The following is a 16,873-nucleotide window of genomic DNA, read 5'->3' on the forward strand; positions in this document are numbered from 1 at the left end:
TGCCAGGTACCTCTTTCCCTTGGGCCCCCATAAACTCACATCTGGGAATAATAAATGGGCGACGCTGATACTGATGCGGTGTGTTTTCTGCAAACGGCCTCATAACGCCGCCCTGTCCTGGGATTACTGTAACATTCTCGGGTATGATCCCTTAAAAGGGGCAAAGGTCCTAGGATGGACTGACCCCTTAGCCATGTTACTGCCATTAGTACACTTTGCCCCCAGGAGACTGACCCCTTAAACATGTCACTGTCATTAGTACACTTTGCCCCTAGGGGGGACTGACCCCTTAACCATGTCACTGCCATTAGTACACTTTGCCCCTAGGAGACTGACCCCTTAAACATGTCACTGCCATTAGTACACTTTGCCCCTAGGAGGGACTGACCCCTTAAACATGTCACTGCCATTAGTACACTTTGCCCCTAGGAGGGACTGACCCCTTAACCATGTCACTGCCATTAGTACACTTTGCCCCTAGGAGGGACTGACCCCTTAACCATGTCACTGCCATTAGTACACTTTGCCCTAAGGAGGGACTGACCCCTTAACCCTGTCACTGCCATTAGTACACTTTGCCCTAAGGAGGGACTGACCCCTTAACCCTGTCACTGCCATTAGTACACTTTGCTCCTAGGAGGGACTGACCCCTTAACCATGTCACTGCCATTAGTACACTTTGCCCCTAGGAGAGACTGACCCCTTAAACATGTCACTGCCATTAGTACACTTTGCCCCTAGGAGGGACTGACCCCTTAACCATGTCACTGCCATTAGTACACTTTGCCCTAAGGAGGGACTGACCCCTTAACCATGTCACTGTCATTAGTACACTTTGCCCCTAGGAGGGACTGACCCCTTAACCATGTCACTGCCATTAGAACACTTTGCCCCTAGGAGAGACTGACCCCTTAAACATGTCACTGCCATTAGTACACTTTGCCCCTAGGAGGGACTGACCCCTTAAACATGTCACTGCCATTAGTACACTTTGCCCCTAGGAGGGACTGACCCCTTAACCATGTCACTGCCATTAGTACACTTTGCCCTAAGGAGGGACTGACCCCTTAACCCTGTCACTGCCATTAGTACACTTTGCCCTAAGGAGGGACTGACCCCTTAACCCTGTCACTGCCATTAGTACACTTTGCTCCTAGGAGGGACTGACCCCTTAACCATGTCACTGCCATTAGTACACTTTGCCCCTAGGAGAGACTGACCCCTTAAACATGTCACTGCCATTAGTACACTTTGCCCCTAGGAGGGACTGACCCCTTAACCATGTCACTGCCATTAGTACACTTTGCCCTAAGGAGGGACTGACCCCTTAACCATGTCACTGCCATTAGTACACTTTGCCCTAAGGAGGGACTGACCCCTTAACCATGTCACTGTCATTAGTACACTTTGCCCTAAGGAGGGACTGATCCCTTAACCATGTCACTGCCATTAGTACACTTTGCCCCTAGGAGAGACTGACCCCTTAACCATGTCACTGCCATTAGTACACTTTGCCCCTAGGAGGGACTGACCCCTTAACCATGTCACGGCCATTAGTACACTTTGCCCCTAGGAGAGACTGACCCCTTAAACATGTCACTGCCATTAGTACACTTTGCCCCTAGGAGAGACTGACCCCTTAACCATGTCACTGCCATTCGTACACTTTGCCCCTAGGAGAGACTGATCCCTTAAACATGTCACTGCCATTAGTACACTTTGCCCCTAGGAGAGACTGACCCCTTAAACATGTCACTGCCATTAGTACACTTTGCCCCTAGGAGGGACTGACCCCTTAACCATGTCACTGCCATTAGTACGCTTTGCCCTAAGGAGGGACTGACCCCTTAACCATGTCACTGCCATTAGTACACTTTGCCCTAAGGAGGGACTGACCCCTTAACCATGTCACTGCCATTAGTACACTTTGCCCTAAGGAGGGACTGACCCCTTAACCATGTCACTGCCATTAGTACACTTTGCCCCTAGGAGAGACTGACCCCTTAACCATGTCACTGCCATTAGTACACTTTGCCCCTAGGAGGGACTGACCCCTTAACCATGTCACTGCCATTAGTACACTTTGCCCTAAGGAGGGACTGACCCCTTAACCATGTCACTGCCATTAGTACACTTTGCCCCTAGGAGAGACTGACCCCTTAACCATGTCACTGCCATTAGTACACTTTGCCCCTAGGAGAGACTGACCCCTTAACCATGTCACTGCCATTAGTACACTTTGCCCCTAGGCGGGACTGACCCGTTAATGTGCCCATAATCGGCACATGCTGAATTAATAATTGTATTTATGGTGTTTTTATCAGTGTGGGTTGTTTTAATGCCTAAAGCCCTTAAAATCATTTCAAATCTATGACCCATAAACCTCCCATGAAGGCCAGAGAAGGCGTTTCATGGCTGATCGCTTTCAATTAGTTGCAATACATTTTTTTTAAAAGTGGGACTGCACCTACAACCGGAAGGGGTTAACAGACTTGGAACCTTCCTCTTAGCTTTGTTACCCCAAAACCTTGCTTTTACCCCCAGAATACGAAGCCGGAAGGTTCGGACACGCAGATCTTCCATCATACGCGGCTTTCGGACTCGGCGCGGAGCCGAGCGATGACATCACCATATCCGCATTCATGAGAACGCGACGCGCATCTGGGCTGCTGCTAGCCTTGGGGAACGCCACTTCCTATGGCATCGCAGTCTCGCTGGACGGCGGCAAGTTGACCGTGACATCCAGCGGCGACCTCCTCCTGACCGGAGAACGCGTCATCAACGATGGCCATTTTCACCTGGTCTCTTTAAAGATGGCGCGTCACAGGGTGGAGCTCTTCCTGTCGTCCCAGTCACTGGGTCAGATATCTGCGGAGACGCAGCGAATCCAAGCCGAGGACGTGCTGTATGTTGGGGGCTTGCAGGGCACTGGGGAGACGGCAAAGAGAGGCGGGTATTTTAAGGGTTGCGTTCAAGATCTGAGGATGGGGAGCAGGCGGCTGGAGTTGTTCCCCAAATCTGAGACGACATCGGCCGGTGGGAGCCGGGTCCTGAGCAATGTGACACCGGGATGTGCAGGTGACAATCTCTGCAAGGTAGGCAAGCTGCCGGCACCTCCTCTACACGTGCAGTCCCCCCGACCTGAAAGTGTGACCCCCTTAAAGGCAGATCAGCCAAAATTATTCTGATCTTCTTACCTTGTTGTTTTAATTTGGATTTAACAAGGCCCCAAAGCCTGTAGTACAATGTCCACACGACAACTCCTGCTGTTTGTTCTGACTTTCTCCACTCCACCAGGCAGCACTGAGCTGCTGTTTTACATGCAGACAAAGGGTCTTATCAGAAAGAATGTCTGGTCTTAAACTTCTCAGATAAGGTTTTTTGGGGTCTGCTAGTGTCTCAGAAGAGATTAGCAGCCTTTGTTATTTAGGTTTTGAGTTTCTTTAGGAATAAAATACACAGCTTAAAACAAAATTGTTTTGGGAATGTTGGGGCAGAAATGGCAAGGCTGGGGGAGACTAATTCCTCTAGCAGCCAGGGGAATAGTTCCTCCAGCACAGAGGGGACTCAGGATGCTCAGACACAAAAAAAGATTGTGGTGGTAGGGGACTCCATTATTAGGAAGGTAGATAGGGGCAGTCTGTTGCCAGGACCGCATGAACCGAACAGTTTGTTGTCTCCCGGGTGCTCGGGTTCGGCACATTGCGGATCGGGTAGACAGATTGTTGGGGGGGGGGGGGGGGCTGGGATTGACCCGGCGGTCTTGGTACACGTTGGCACCAATGACAAAGTTAGAGAAAGATGGAGGGTCCTAAAAAATGATTACAGATATCTAGGCCAAAAGCTTAAGGCAAGGACCTCCAAGGTAGTATTTTCTGAAATACTACCAGTGCCATGCGCTACCGCAGGGAGACAGTCAGAGATCAGGGAGGTTAATGCATGGCTAAGAAAGTGGTGCAGGAAGGAGGGGTTTGGGTTTTTAGAGCACTGGGACTCCTTTTCTGAGAGGTGCCATCTATATTCTAGGGACGGATTGCACCTCAATGACCACCAAACCACCAAATATCTGTGAGATTGAGGAAGCTAAAATACTTTTGCAAATGGAGAAGGCATCAAAACTGGGTCATGTTTGCATAATGGGGGATTTTAATTATCCAGACATAGACTGGGGCAATGAGATTAGCGTTACAACAAAGGGAACAGGTTTTTGGAGGTGCTTAAAGACAATTATATGACCCAAATTATTGAGGAACCAACCAGGAGAGGGGCAGTTCTGGATTTGGTCATATCAACCAATGTGGAAGTAATAACAAATATTCAAGTCCTGGAACATTTGGGTAACAGTGATCATAACATGGTCTCATTTGAAATAAATTATCAAAAAACAGATTACTTGGGTTCAACAAAGACCTTCAACTTTGGAAAGGCAGATTTTAATAAACTGAGGTCTAATCTAGTATTAATACAATGGGATGATGTTTTTGCAGGGAAAAATGTAGAAGATAAATGGTCAGTCTTTAAAACATTGTTAGAAAAGCACACTTATCAGTGTATACCCTTGGGAATAAGTATAAAAGAAATAAGTCAAAACCAGTGTGGCTAAATAAACAGGTAGGGGAGGAAATGGACAAGAAGAGGAAGGCGTTTAGATTCTTTAAGTCAGAAGGGACAGAGACATCGTATCAGAATTATAAGGAATGTAACAAAAATTGCAAAAGGGCAATCAAATTAGCAAAAATGGATAATGAAAAAAGGATTGCAATAGAAAGTAAGGTCAACCCTAAAAAGTGCTTTAAGTACCTTAATAACAAAAAAATGAGAAAAGAAAATATAGGACCCCTTCAGTGTGAGATGGGCAGGCAGATTATTGGAGATAAGGAAAAAGCAGAGGTATTAAACAAATTATTTGCCTCTGTGTTTACCAGGGAAGAATCAAGTTCAATAGTAGTGCCGTAGGAGGAAGTCACAACCTCCATATTAATGAACAATTGGTTAACTGAGGAAGAAGTTCATAAGCGACTTGAAAAAATTAAAGTAAATAAGGCACCTGGCCCCGATGGCATACATCCAAGAGCTCTCAAGGAGTTAAGCTCAGTAATAGCCAAACCATTATATTTAATATTCAAGGACTCCATTATTAGTAATAGTCAGCATGGATTTATGAAGGATAGATTATGCCAAACTAACCTTACTTGTTTCTTTGAGGAGGTAAGTAGGGTAATGCAGTTTATGTGGTCTACTTAGATTTTGCAAAGGCTTTTGATACGGTTTCACACAAGAGGTTGGTGTATAAAATAAAGAAAGTTGGACTCAGTAATAATATATGCACCTGGATTGGAAACTGGTTAAAGGACAGACAACAGAGGGTTGTCATAAATGGAACTTTTTCAGGTTGGGCTAAAGTCGTGAGTGCAGTACCTCAGGGATCGGTACTGGGACCCCTGCTTTTTAACTTGTTTATTAATGACCTTGAGGTTGGGATCGAGAGCAAAGTCTCCATCTTTGCTGATCATACTAAATTGTGTAAGGTAATAGAATCAGAGCAGGATGTAATTTCTCTTCAGAAGGACTTGGAGAGACTGGAAACGTGGGCAGGTAAATGGCAGATGAGGTTTAATACAGATAAATGTAAGGTTATGCATTTGGGATGCAAGAATAAAAAGGCGACTTACAAATTAAATGGAGATATATTGGGGGAATCCTTGATGGAGAAGGATTTAGGAGTGCTTGTAGACAGCAGGCTTAGAAATAGTGCCCAATGTCGTGCAGTAGCTGCAAAGGCAAACAAGATCTTATCTTGCATCAAACGGGCAATGGATGGAAGGGAAGTAAACATAATTATGTCCCTTTACAAAGCATTAGTAAGACCACACCTTGAATATGGAGTACAATTTTGGGCACCAATCCTAAGAAAAGACATTATGGAACTAGAGAGAGTGCAGAGAAGAGCCACCAAATTAATAAAGGGGATGGACAATATAACTTATGAGGAGAGGCTAGCTAAATTAGATTTATTTACATTAGAAAAGAGGCGTCTAAGAGGGGATATGATAACTATATACAAATATATTCAGGGACAATACAAGGAGCTTTCAAAAGAACTATTCATCCCACGGGCAGTACAAAGGCCTCGGGCCATCCCTTAAGGTTGGAGGAAAGGAAATTTCACCAGCAACAAAGGAAAGGGTTCTTTACAGTAAGGGCAGTTAAAATGTGGAATTCATTACCCATGGAGACTGCGATGGCAGATACAATAGATTTGTTCAAAGAAAGGTTGGACATCTTTTTAAATGGGAAAGGTATACAGGGATATACCAAATAAGTATACAAGGGAAGGATGTTGATCCAGGGATTAATCCGATTGCCAATTCTTGGAGTCAGGAAGGAATTAATTTTTCCCCTTCATGGGGTTTTTTGTTTGCCTTCCTCTGGATCAATAAGTATAGATATAGGATAAAGTATCTGTTGTCTAAATTTAGCATAGGTTGAACTTGATGGACGGAAGTCTTTTTTCAACCTCATCTACTATGTAACTATGTAACATGAGTGAGGAGGAGGAAATCTAGACCAAATAGGAGATGGAGTGTGGGATGGAGGAGAGAGGGCACATGGCAGGAGAGAGGGAGGAGAACGGGAGAGTGGAGGAGAGAACATGGAAGGGGAGAGGGGGAGGAGAAAGGGAAAGTGGAGAAAAGAGAGAACATAGAAGGTGAAAGAGGGAAAGCAGAGGAGACAGAGAACATAAAGAGAGAGGGGGGAGGGAGAGAGGGGGGAGGGAGAGGGAGAACATGGAAGGTGAAAGAGGGAGAACGGGGGGAGAGAGAACATGGCAAGGGAGAGAGAAGAGAAAGGGAGGGCGGAGGAGAGAGAGAACATGTACGAGGCGGGGGAGGTGTTATGGGCTAGAGTTCTCCGGCCTCTACCGTGCAAGGGGACAGCGTGTAGCAGGGGACAGTGGGGACCGGGAGGGGACAGTGGACCGGGAGGGGAGAGTGGGGACTGGGAGGGGACACTGTATAGGAGGGCACAATGGGGACTGGGAGGTGGCACTTGACTCCTCTCTCTCATTCTTTTCTCAGATTCAAAACTTTCTAAAACCTGTCACTTTTTCCTCCGCAATATAACCAAGATACGCCCTTTCCTCTGTTGCTCGACTGCTAAAACTCTGACTCAGGCCCTCATTCTCTCCCGTCTCGATTACTGTAACCTCCTGCTGTCCGGCCTTCCTGCCTCTCACCCGTCTCCCCTACAATCTATCCTAAACGCTGCTGCCAGAATCACTCTACTCTTTCCTAAATCTGTCTCCGCATCTCCCCTCATGAAATCCCTCTCCTGGCTTCCGATCAAATCCCGTATCTCACACTAAATTAAAGCTTTACACTCTTTTGCCCCTACTTAGGCCTGGGACATAGTACAGAAGGCCGTGCTGAGCAGATGCACTTACCCCCTGCAGCTGTCATGCGTGCGGAGGCTCAGATATTTTGAGGAGACAGGCACATCCAATGGGAGCGAGGGACTAGCCCCGCCTCCCGCCACGCCTCCGTTCCACTTCCGCCACGCCCCACCCCCAAAGCGCGCTCACTGCCTCGCCTGCCAGGACACAAAAAAGCTGCAGACGAGGCAGAGCAGGAGTGCGGATCAGCGCAGCCCGAGGCACAATGCCCGAGGCCTTACATCTCAGCCCTAATTTCTCGTTGTGCACCATCCCGACTCTTGTGTTCTGCTCAAGGATGTCTTCTCTCTACCCCTTTTGTATCTAAAGCCCTCTCCCGCCTTAACCCTTTCTCACTGACTGCCCCACACCTCTGGAATGCCCTTCCCCTCAATACCCGACTAGCACCCTCTCTATCCACCTTTAAGACCCACCTTAAGACACACCTGCTTAAGGAAGCATATGAATAGCTCTGTGGCTGATAATTAACACCTCATACATTAACCTTGTCACCCTGCAGACACGATTACCAGAACGCCATCCTATCGTTTCTGCATGTTCTTCCTACCAACCAATTAGACTGTAAGCTCCTCGAAGCAGGGACTCCTTTTCCTAAATGTTACTTTTATGTCTGAAGCACTTATTCCCTTTGTTATTTATATTTTATTATTTATATGATTGTTACTATTACTGCTGTGAAGCGCTATGTACATTAATGGCGCTATATAAATAAAGATATACATACATACATGGCAGGGGAGAGAGGGAGGAGGAGGTTGGGGAGAGAGAGAACAAGGAAGGTGAGAGAGGGAGGAGGAGGTGGGGGAGAGAGAACATGGAAGGTGAGAGAGGGAGGGGGAGGTGGGGAAGAGAGAGAACATGGAAGGAGAGGGAGGAGGAGGTGGGGGAGAGAACATGGAAGGTGAGAGAGGGAGGAGGAGGTGGGGGAGAGAGAACATGGAAGGTGAGAGGGAGGAGGAGGTGGGGGAGAGAGAGAACATGAAAGGTGAGAGAGGGAGGAGGTGGGGGAGAGAGAGAACCTGGAAGGTGAGAGAGGGAGGAGGTGGGGGAGAGAACATGGAAGGTGATAGAGGGAGGAGGAGGTGGGGGAGAGAACATGGAAGGTGAGAGAGGGAGGAGGAGGTGGGGGAGAGAACATGGAAGGTGAGAGAGGGAGGAGGTGGAGGAGAGAACAAGGAAGGTGAGAGAGGGAGGAGGAGGTGGGGGAGAGAGAGAACAAGGAAGGTGAGAGAGGGAGGAGGTGGGGGAGAGAACAAGGAAGGTGAGAGAGGGAGGAGGTGGGGGAGAGAACATGGAAGGTGAGAGAGGGAGGAGGAGGTGGGGGAGAGAACATGGAAGGTGAGAGAGGGAGGAGGTGGGGGAGAGAACAAGGAAGGTGAGAGAGGGAGGAGAAGGTGGGGGAGAGCGAGAACATGGAAGGTGAGAGAGGGAGGAGAAGGTGGGGGAGAGCGAGAACATGGAAGGTGAGAGAGGGAGGAGGTGGGGGAGAGCGAGAACATGGAAGGTGAGAGAGGGAGGAGGTGGGGGGGAGAGAGAACAAGGAAGGTGAGAGAGGGAGGAGGAGGTGGGGGAGAGAGAGAACAAGGAAGGTGAGAGAGGGAGGAGGAGGTTGGGGAGAGAGAGAACAAGGAAGGTGAGAGAGGGAGGAGGAGGTGGGGGAGAGCAAGAACATGGAAGGTGAGAGAGGGAGGAGGTGGGGGAGAGAGAGAACAAGGAAGGTGAGAGAGGGAGGAGGAGGTGGGGGAGAGAACATGGAAGGTGAGAGGGAGGAGGTGGGGGAGAGAGAGAACATGGAAGGTGAGAGAGGGAGGAGGTGGGGGAGAGAGAGAACAAGGAAGGTGAGAGAGGGAGGAGGAGGTGGGGGAGAGAGAGAACAAGGAAGGTGAGAGAGGGAGGAGGAGGTGGGGGAGAGAGAGAACATGGAAGGAGAGGGAGGAGGAGGTGGGGCAGAGAGAGAACATGGAAGGTGAGAGGGAGGAGGAGGTGGGGGAGAGAGAGAACATGGAAGGTGAGAGAGGGAGGTGGGGGAGAGAACATGGAAGGAGAGAGAGGAGGAGGTGGGGGAGGGAGAGAACATGGAAGGTGAGAGAGGGAGGAGGGGGTGGGGGAGAGAGAGAACATGGAAGGAGAGGGTGGAGGAGGTGGGGGAGAGAGAGAACATGGAAGGTGAGAGAGGGAGGAGGTGGGGGAGAGAGAGAACATGGAAGATGAGAGAGGGAGGAGGAGGTGGGGGAGAAGAGCATAACGGAGGACGGGAGGACACAAGGAGAGACAGAGTCAGTAACATACCTGGTGTTATTCTAGTCCAGCCCCTGCAGGAATGGGGGCGTCTGTTATTCTATCTGGGACGACTTCACCTGCACTTGTCCCCCGAACACAGCCGGCCAGGCGTGCGAGGACCTCAACTGGTGTCAGCTCACCCCGTGCCCTTCTCAAGCCGTCTGCCAGCCGGTGCCCACTGGGTATGAATGTAAGTGCCAGAGCCTCTGAACAGATCAGGGCCATATCTACTAAATAGTGCACCGTCATTCTAAGCACCGGGTAGTCCATATGGCCCTAGGGTTTTTTGGCCCAGAGGGAAGATTGGTGTAGAAAATCATGGGGTGTTATTGGGCAACCATGGGGTATTGGGGTGGGGGTCAATGGGGGAACGTATCCCTAAATGTCTATTAGAAGGATGGAGGAAAACCTCCATGTTGTGACTGTGAGACGTGGGGGCAGCTTATTCTATATATATATATATAAATAATAGTCTTATGTGACCACAGGAAGTGGTCAAAATTACCCCTAGGGACCGAAACGTCGAGCGAACTAATGAATCCATATTTTCTTCATACATTTTGCGTATTGCCAGTAATTTTGACCACTTCCCGTGATCTTACCGGTCGCCACGTTGGCGTGCCTGGGCAATTTACCCAACGAGTGCCGCCATTTTGTGTGTATATTTATTTATTTCTCGCCTTCTTTTCATTTCTTCTTCCTACATTATTACACATCTTCACTTAGTGTGATTAACCGTGAAAAATATATATCTATTATATTATACCCGATTATTATTTTTTTCATGCAGTTTACATGTCTCCCTTGTAGCCGAGTAGTGTGTGACAACTCATTTATCATAATGTTCATCGATGCTGGCCGTGTTATTCCGTCTGCGCAGGTACGGCCGATGCGTTTTTTACCGGCACAGGCCAGGGCGTCGCCTACAGAAGCAACGGGAAGATCACGAGGGACCTCACCAACCTGACGATGGGATTCCGCACGCGAGGCACCGAGTCGGTTCTCCTGCACGCCGAGAGAGAGCCGGAATCCCTGACCGTGGCTGTCCGAGACGCTCGGCTACTCTTCCACCTGCAGAGCGGAAACAGCTTCTACTCTGTGAGCCTCTCGGGCGCCGAGGCAGTGTCCGACGGGAAGTGGCACAGTGTCACGTGGTCCATGGCTGCACCCGGCTCCCAGGCCTCCCAGTGGCAGTTGACAACGGACGGGCAGAGGAACGTCATCACCAGCTCGGTTCCCACTGGGAACCTGAACTTCCTCAGGGAGGGCACGGATATTTACCTGGGGGCGCTCAGCGATGTCACGGGCGGGGGCTTCACCGGTTGTCTGGGCACCGTGGAGATTGGAGGGATACCCTTGCCGTACTTCGCAGCAGCAGATTACCAAACGGTAAAGCCGCAGGCAGAGCAGTTTCTTAAAATAACACCGGGGAGCGTTGGTGTCGGCTGCCTGCCCTTTAACCCCTGTGCCTCCAACCCCTGCACGCATGGAGGTAGCTGCCAGGATGTGTACACCCACCCACTGTGCACATGCCCCCCAGGGAGGACCGGCGCCCGCTGTGAAACAGACATCGACGAGTGCCTCTCCAGCCCATGTCTTCACGGCAACTGCACGGATGGCGCTGCCGGCTACTGGTGCGAGTGCCAGGCTGGCTACACCGGAGCCAACTGTGATATCATCGACAGCTGCCAGAGCCACAAATGTGCCCACGGTGCCACCTGCATTGGTGGAACGACTGGATACTCCTGCTTCTGCCCGGCTAACTTCACCGGAAGGTTCTGCAGGTGAGACAGGACAGTAATATCCCCTGCTCTGTTACGTAACAAAGCTGTACACGTGTGCTCTCCATCACCTGTTGATTTTCATAGTGTTCTCCCTTTGACCCGGTGTGATGAAGTGAGCCATTGTCTGTGTGTATTAACACAACTTCACTGTCCTTCACAGTGTGTCCTCATGGTCTGAAGCCTCAGCTCTCAGTGTGGTAAGAATGTATGTATCATCTACCTGTCCTAACTCCACGTGTGCTTGTGTCCGTGATGTCTTAGAATGGGTCCCTTAAACGTGAGGTTCCTCCGTAGTGTTTGTTTCTAAAGATGTCGTCAACATACCAGACCCGCCGGCTCTCACTGATTTTGGACCTTTGAGGTGAACATCTTTAGAATACGGTTCTGTAGGTCGTCTTTGTTCTGCCTGCTTGGAGTTGCCGTGTGGATACTCTACTGCAGGCTTTTGGGCCTCATTAAATTCAAATTGAAATTAGAAACCGTAAGGGGGAAAAATAGGGTTGATGTTGTCTTTGCAGGGCAATACATGGAGCTTACTTTCAAAGTCATTTCGTGGGGGGAGCTGTGTTTACAATTCAGAGCGTATCAGCAAAGCCCGGTAGGAGTTTTACACCAGTGAAGCAGCAGTACTCAGGCCAAAGAGCAAGGTGTGGATTATACATGGCTGTGTGACCTGGTCTGACAGGAGCTTGTGTGTTTCTTGTGTTTTTAGTCCAAATTTGTCTGCCCTAATTTTCCGGGGTGTTTTGCGTTCTCTGGGGCAGGAACCTCATAAGTGGGTTTTTTATAAAATATATAATATAAGTTGTAATTGAAATTATTGTTGCTAGAAAATGTAAAGGTATACCAGGATACTAGGGGAAAGCTGAGATTGTGATTTAAAAAAAAATATATATATTATACACACCATCACCTTCAGCCCGTGTCTCCCCACTGCTGGATGAAGCCTCCCCAATGATCTCCCAGGTAATGCGGTTACAGCCTCTTCTCCACGTCGCTCCCACACATTGTCTCATCCCATCCTCTCCAGCCCGTGTCTCCCCACTGCTGGATGAAGCCTCCCCAATGATCTCCCAGGTGCTGCGGTTACAGCCTCTCTTCTCCACGTCGCTCCCACACATTGCCTCATCCCATCCTCTCATCTTACTTTGGGCGTCATCTCGGTTTTTTAATCTTTCTTGGAATCCAGTTGTAAGTGCTTCAGTGTTACCACCTGGTGATTTATCTAGGTGTATGAGCCAATTGATGGTCTCCAGGAAAGCTAGAACGGTATATGTCTGTCACACCGTTGGAACATGCCAATAACCTTCTTTATCAACAATGGAAAGAAGACACTTCCCAATGGGTTTATTAACTAGGGCAGGGGGAAATGGCAAAATAATAACACAAGAATACACAGACAGCACATAATCGGGTACACATACACAATGCTACCGACAGATAGGTCCAACGGCCCCAACTCTTGTCCGGTAGAGGTCTGGGAGCCCCAACTGTTGTCCAGTGGAGGTCTTGGAGCCCTAACTATTGACGGGTGGAGGTCTGGGAGCCCTAACTGCTGGCTGGTGGAAGTCTGGGTACCCTAACTGTTGACCGGTGGAGGTCTGGGTACCCTAACTGCTGGCTGGTGGAGGTCTGGGTACCCTAACTGCTGGCTGGTGGAGGTCTGGGTACCCTAACTGTTGACCGGTGGAGGTCTGGGTACCCTAACTGCTGGCTGGTGGAGGTCTGGGTACCCTAACTGTTGACCGGTGGAAGTCTGGGTACCCTAACTGCTGGCTGGTGGAGGTCTGGGTACCCTAACTGTTGACCGGTGGAGGTCTGGGAGCCCTAACTGCTGGCTGGTGGGGATCTGGGAGTCCTAACTGTTGATTGGGGGAGGAACTGGAAACTTTATTGTTGACCGGGGGGAGGGGGGGCTAATTGTTGGGTGTAGGTTCCAGGCCCTACCTGGCGGCAAGGTAGGGGACCGCCCAGGGGTGGGGAATAACAGATGTTGGGCCCGACTTCCAGCAGGGGCCTAACTTCCATGTTCGGAGCGCCGCGGCTCCATGTACCACTGGGCTCGGGACAGCTCTGCACATAATCAGGAATTCCCGTCTCTGTTTCACAACGCTAATAGGGAGTATATCACCCCACCTTTAGTCTCGGGAAGTCTCCCAATAGATGGTGGTAGGTAGCGCTGGGGCCCAAAGAAAGGAAACACTAGAGAAACTGGTGCAACACTTTGTAGAAGTAATGCTTCACCTGGCGCGATCCAGCCCTGGGCGTCTCGATTCTGTGTCTCTATCTGTCCCTCTGTCCCTCTGTGTCTCTGTCTGTCTATCTGTCCGTTGTACGGTATAGACGGCCCCTCTGGTGCAGAGCGAATGTTTCACTATGTAGCGCTATTGCAAAAGACATGGAACAAGCGTCGGAGAACAAACCGCCCCCAGATATAATGAACAAATATAACGTGTAACGCAGTCTGATCAAAGCTGTGCGCTTCACTAAACTGTGCTCCAGCACACAGTGTAATAGGACCTACTCACACGGATTCAAGCAGGCGGAGCAGCGCAGGGGCGGAGAAGCGCAGGAATGCAGGGGCGGAGAAGCGCAGGAATGCAGGGGCGGAGGAACGCAGGAATGCAGGGGCGGAGACGCGCAGGGGCGGAGAAGCGCAGGAATGCAGGGGCGGAGAAGCGCAGGAATGCAGGGGCGGAGAAGCGCAGGAATGCAGGGGCGGAGAAGCGCAGGAATGCAGGGGCGGAGAAGCGCAGGAATGCAGGGGCGGAGAAGCGCAGGAATGCAGGGGCGGAGAAGCGCAGGAATGCAGGGGCGGAGAAGCGCAGGAATGCAGGGGCGGAGAAGCGCAGGAATGGAGGGGCGGAGAAGCGCAGGAATGCAGGGGCGGAGAAGCGCAGGAATGGAGGGGCGGAGAAGCGCAGGAATGCAGGGGCGGAGAAGTGCAGGAATGCAGGGGCGGAGAAGCGCAGGAATGCAGGGGCGGAGAAGCGCAGGAATGCAGGGGCGCAGGATCGGAGAAACGCAGGGGAGGAGAAGCGCAGGAATGCAGGGGCGGAGAAGTGCAGGAATGCAGGGGCGGAGAAGCGCAGGAATGGAGGGGCGGAGAAGCGCAGGAATGCAGGGGCGGAGAAGCGCAGGAATGCAGGGGCGGAGAAGTGCAGGAATGCAGGGGCGGAGAAGCGCAGGAATGGAGGGGCGGAGAAGCGCAGGAATGCAGGGGCGGAGAAGCGCAGGAATGCAGGGGCGGAGAAGCGCAGGAATGCAGGGGCGGAGAAGCGCAGGAATGCAGGGGCGGAGAAGCGCAGGAATGCAGGGGCGGAGAAGCGCAGGAATGCAGGGGCGGAGAAGCGCAGGAATGCAGGGGCGGAGAAGCGCAGGAATGCAGGGGCGGAGAAGCGCAGGAATGCAGGGGCGGAGAAGCGCAGGAATGCAGGGGCGCAGGATCGGAGAAACGCAGGGGCGGAGAAGCGCAGGAACGCAGGGGCGGAGAAGCGCAGGAACGCAGGGGCGGAGAAGCGCAGGAACGCAGGGGCGGAGAAGCGCAGGAATGCAGGGGCGGAGAAGCGCAGGAACGCAGGGGCGGAGAAGCGCAGGGGCGGAGAAGCGCAGGAACGCAGGGGCGGAGAAGCGCAGGAACGCAGGGGCGGAGAAGCGCAGGAACGCAGGGGCGGAGAAGCGCAGGAACGCAGGGGCGGAGAAGCGCAGGAATGCAGGGGCGCAGGATCGGAGAAACGCAGAGGAGAAGCGCAGGAATGCAGGGGCGGAGAAGCGCAGGAATGCAGGGGCGCAGGATCGGAGAAACGCAGGGGAGCAGGAGTGGAGAAGCGCAGGAACGCAGGGGCGGAGAAGTGCAGGAACGCAGGGGCGGAGAAGCGCAGGAACGCAGGGGCGGAGAAGCGCAGGAACGCAGGGGCGGAGAAGCGCAGGAACGCAGGGGCGGAGAAGCGCAGGAACGCAGGGGCGGAGAAGCGCAGGAACGCAGGGGCGCAGGATCGGAGAAACGCAGGGGAGCAGGAGTGGAGAAGCGCAGGAACGCAGGATCGGAGAAGCGCAGGAATGCAGGGGCGGAGGAACGCAGGGGCGCAGGCATGGAGAAGTGCAGGGGCATAGGAGTGGAGAAGCGCAGGAGCGGAGAAGCGTAGGAATGCAGTGGCGCAGGAGTGGAGAAGCGCAGGAGCGGAGAAGCGTAGGAATGCAGTGGCGCAGGAGTGGAGAAGCGCAGGGGCGGAGCAGCGCAGTACCGCAAGGGGCGGAGGATCGTAGGAGCGGAGAAGCGCAGGAATGCAGGAGCGGAGAAGCGCAGGAATGCAGGGGCGGAGAAGCGCAGGAATGCAGGAGCGGAGAAGCGCAGGAATGCAGGGGCGGAGAAGCGCAGGAATGCAGGGGCGGAGAAGCGCAGGAACGCAGGGGCGGAGAAGCGCAGGAATGCAGGGGCGGAGAAGCGCAGGAGTGGAGAAACGCAGGGGCGGAGAAGCGCAGGAATGCAGGGACGGAGGAATGCAGGGACGGAGGAGTGGAGAAGCGCAGGGGCGCAGGAGTGGAGAAGCGCAGGGGCGGAGGAACGCAGGAGCAGCGCAGGGGCGAAGACTGGGCCTCTGAGCCACCTGTGCTGAAGCTGGGTCTGATTGAGCCACCTGTGCTGAATCTGGGTCTAATTGAGCCACCTGTGCTGAAGCTGGGACTGATTGAGCCACCTGTGCTGAAGCAGGGTCTGATTCAGCCACCTGTGCTGAAGCAGGGTCTGATTGAGCCACCTGTGCTGAAGCTGGGATATCCTGAAATCCTGACCTGTTGGGGGGTTGAGCCCCCTGTCTGGAGGATGTGTATCCTGTGTGATCCCCTCCCCCTGCCTGTGAGCATGTCCTGTGTTGCACTGCGTGTTGGGGCTCACGGCTTTGACCAGACTGCGTTACACGTTATATGTCTGCTCCGTATATAACTGGGACTGGTTTGCGCTCCGACGCTTGTTCTGTTTCTGTTGAAAAACTTTTCCTATGATCTTCTGGAAGTCGCCTCATTGCACATTCAAATGTATAGGTCTTCGGGTGCCAGGCAGGGTCCGAAGCACCGCTTAGGTAATATGGGCCAATATGTGCATTCATTTATATCCACTCCTACCGTATATGCACAATGTAGTTACACTATGAACAGCTTTATATGCAGGAACAGATACAGTACTAACTGGTATATACTAGCCATATACGGGTATAAGCCATAAACAATCTGTCTAATGTCTGTACACACAGGGTCTCTACTAGTGTGGAGAGTGTGTATGTGTGTATGTGTATGTGTATATGTATATGTATATATATATATATATATATATATATATATATACATATAACATATATAC

The 16,873-nt window shown here is 51.5% G+C and overlaps 1 protein-coding gene across 5 annotated transcripts in view; it reads left to right on the forward strand.

Moving 5' to 3' along the window:
- Positions 1-16,873, forward strand: part of CRB1 (crumbs cell polarity complex component 1) — a 70,595-nt gene that overhangs the window by 42,026 nt on the left and 11,696 nt on the right. For 2 of the 5 annotated variants that reach the window (XM_075617046.1, XM_075617043.1), the window contains 4 exons: positions 2,545-3,095; positions 9,758-9,923; positions 10,614-11,517; positions 11,678-11,722. In XM_075617046.1, coding sequence (XP_075473161.1) covers positions 2,545-3,095; positions 9,758-9,923; positions 10,614-11,517; positions 11,678-11,722 — 1,666 coding nt within the window. Of the gene's footprint in view, positions 1-2,544; positions 3,096-9,757; positions 9,924-10,613; positions 11,518-11,677; positions 11,723-12,035; positions 12,251-16,873 lie in introns of those variants that run through there. The other 3 variants (XM_075617047.1, XM_075617048.1, XM_075617045.1) reach the window with 3 other exon arrangements.

This window comes from Ascaphus truei, chromosome 10 (genome assembly GCF_040206685.1).
Source record: "Ascaphus truei isolate aAscTru1 chromosome 10, aAscTru1.hap1, whole genome shotgun sequence".
NCBI classification, from domain to species: domain Eukaryota; kingdom Metazoa; phylum Chordata; class Amphibia; order Anura; family Ascaphidae; genus Ascaphus; species Ascaphus truei.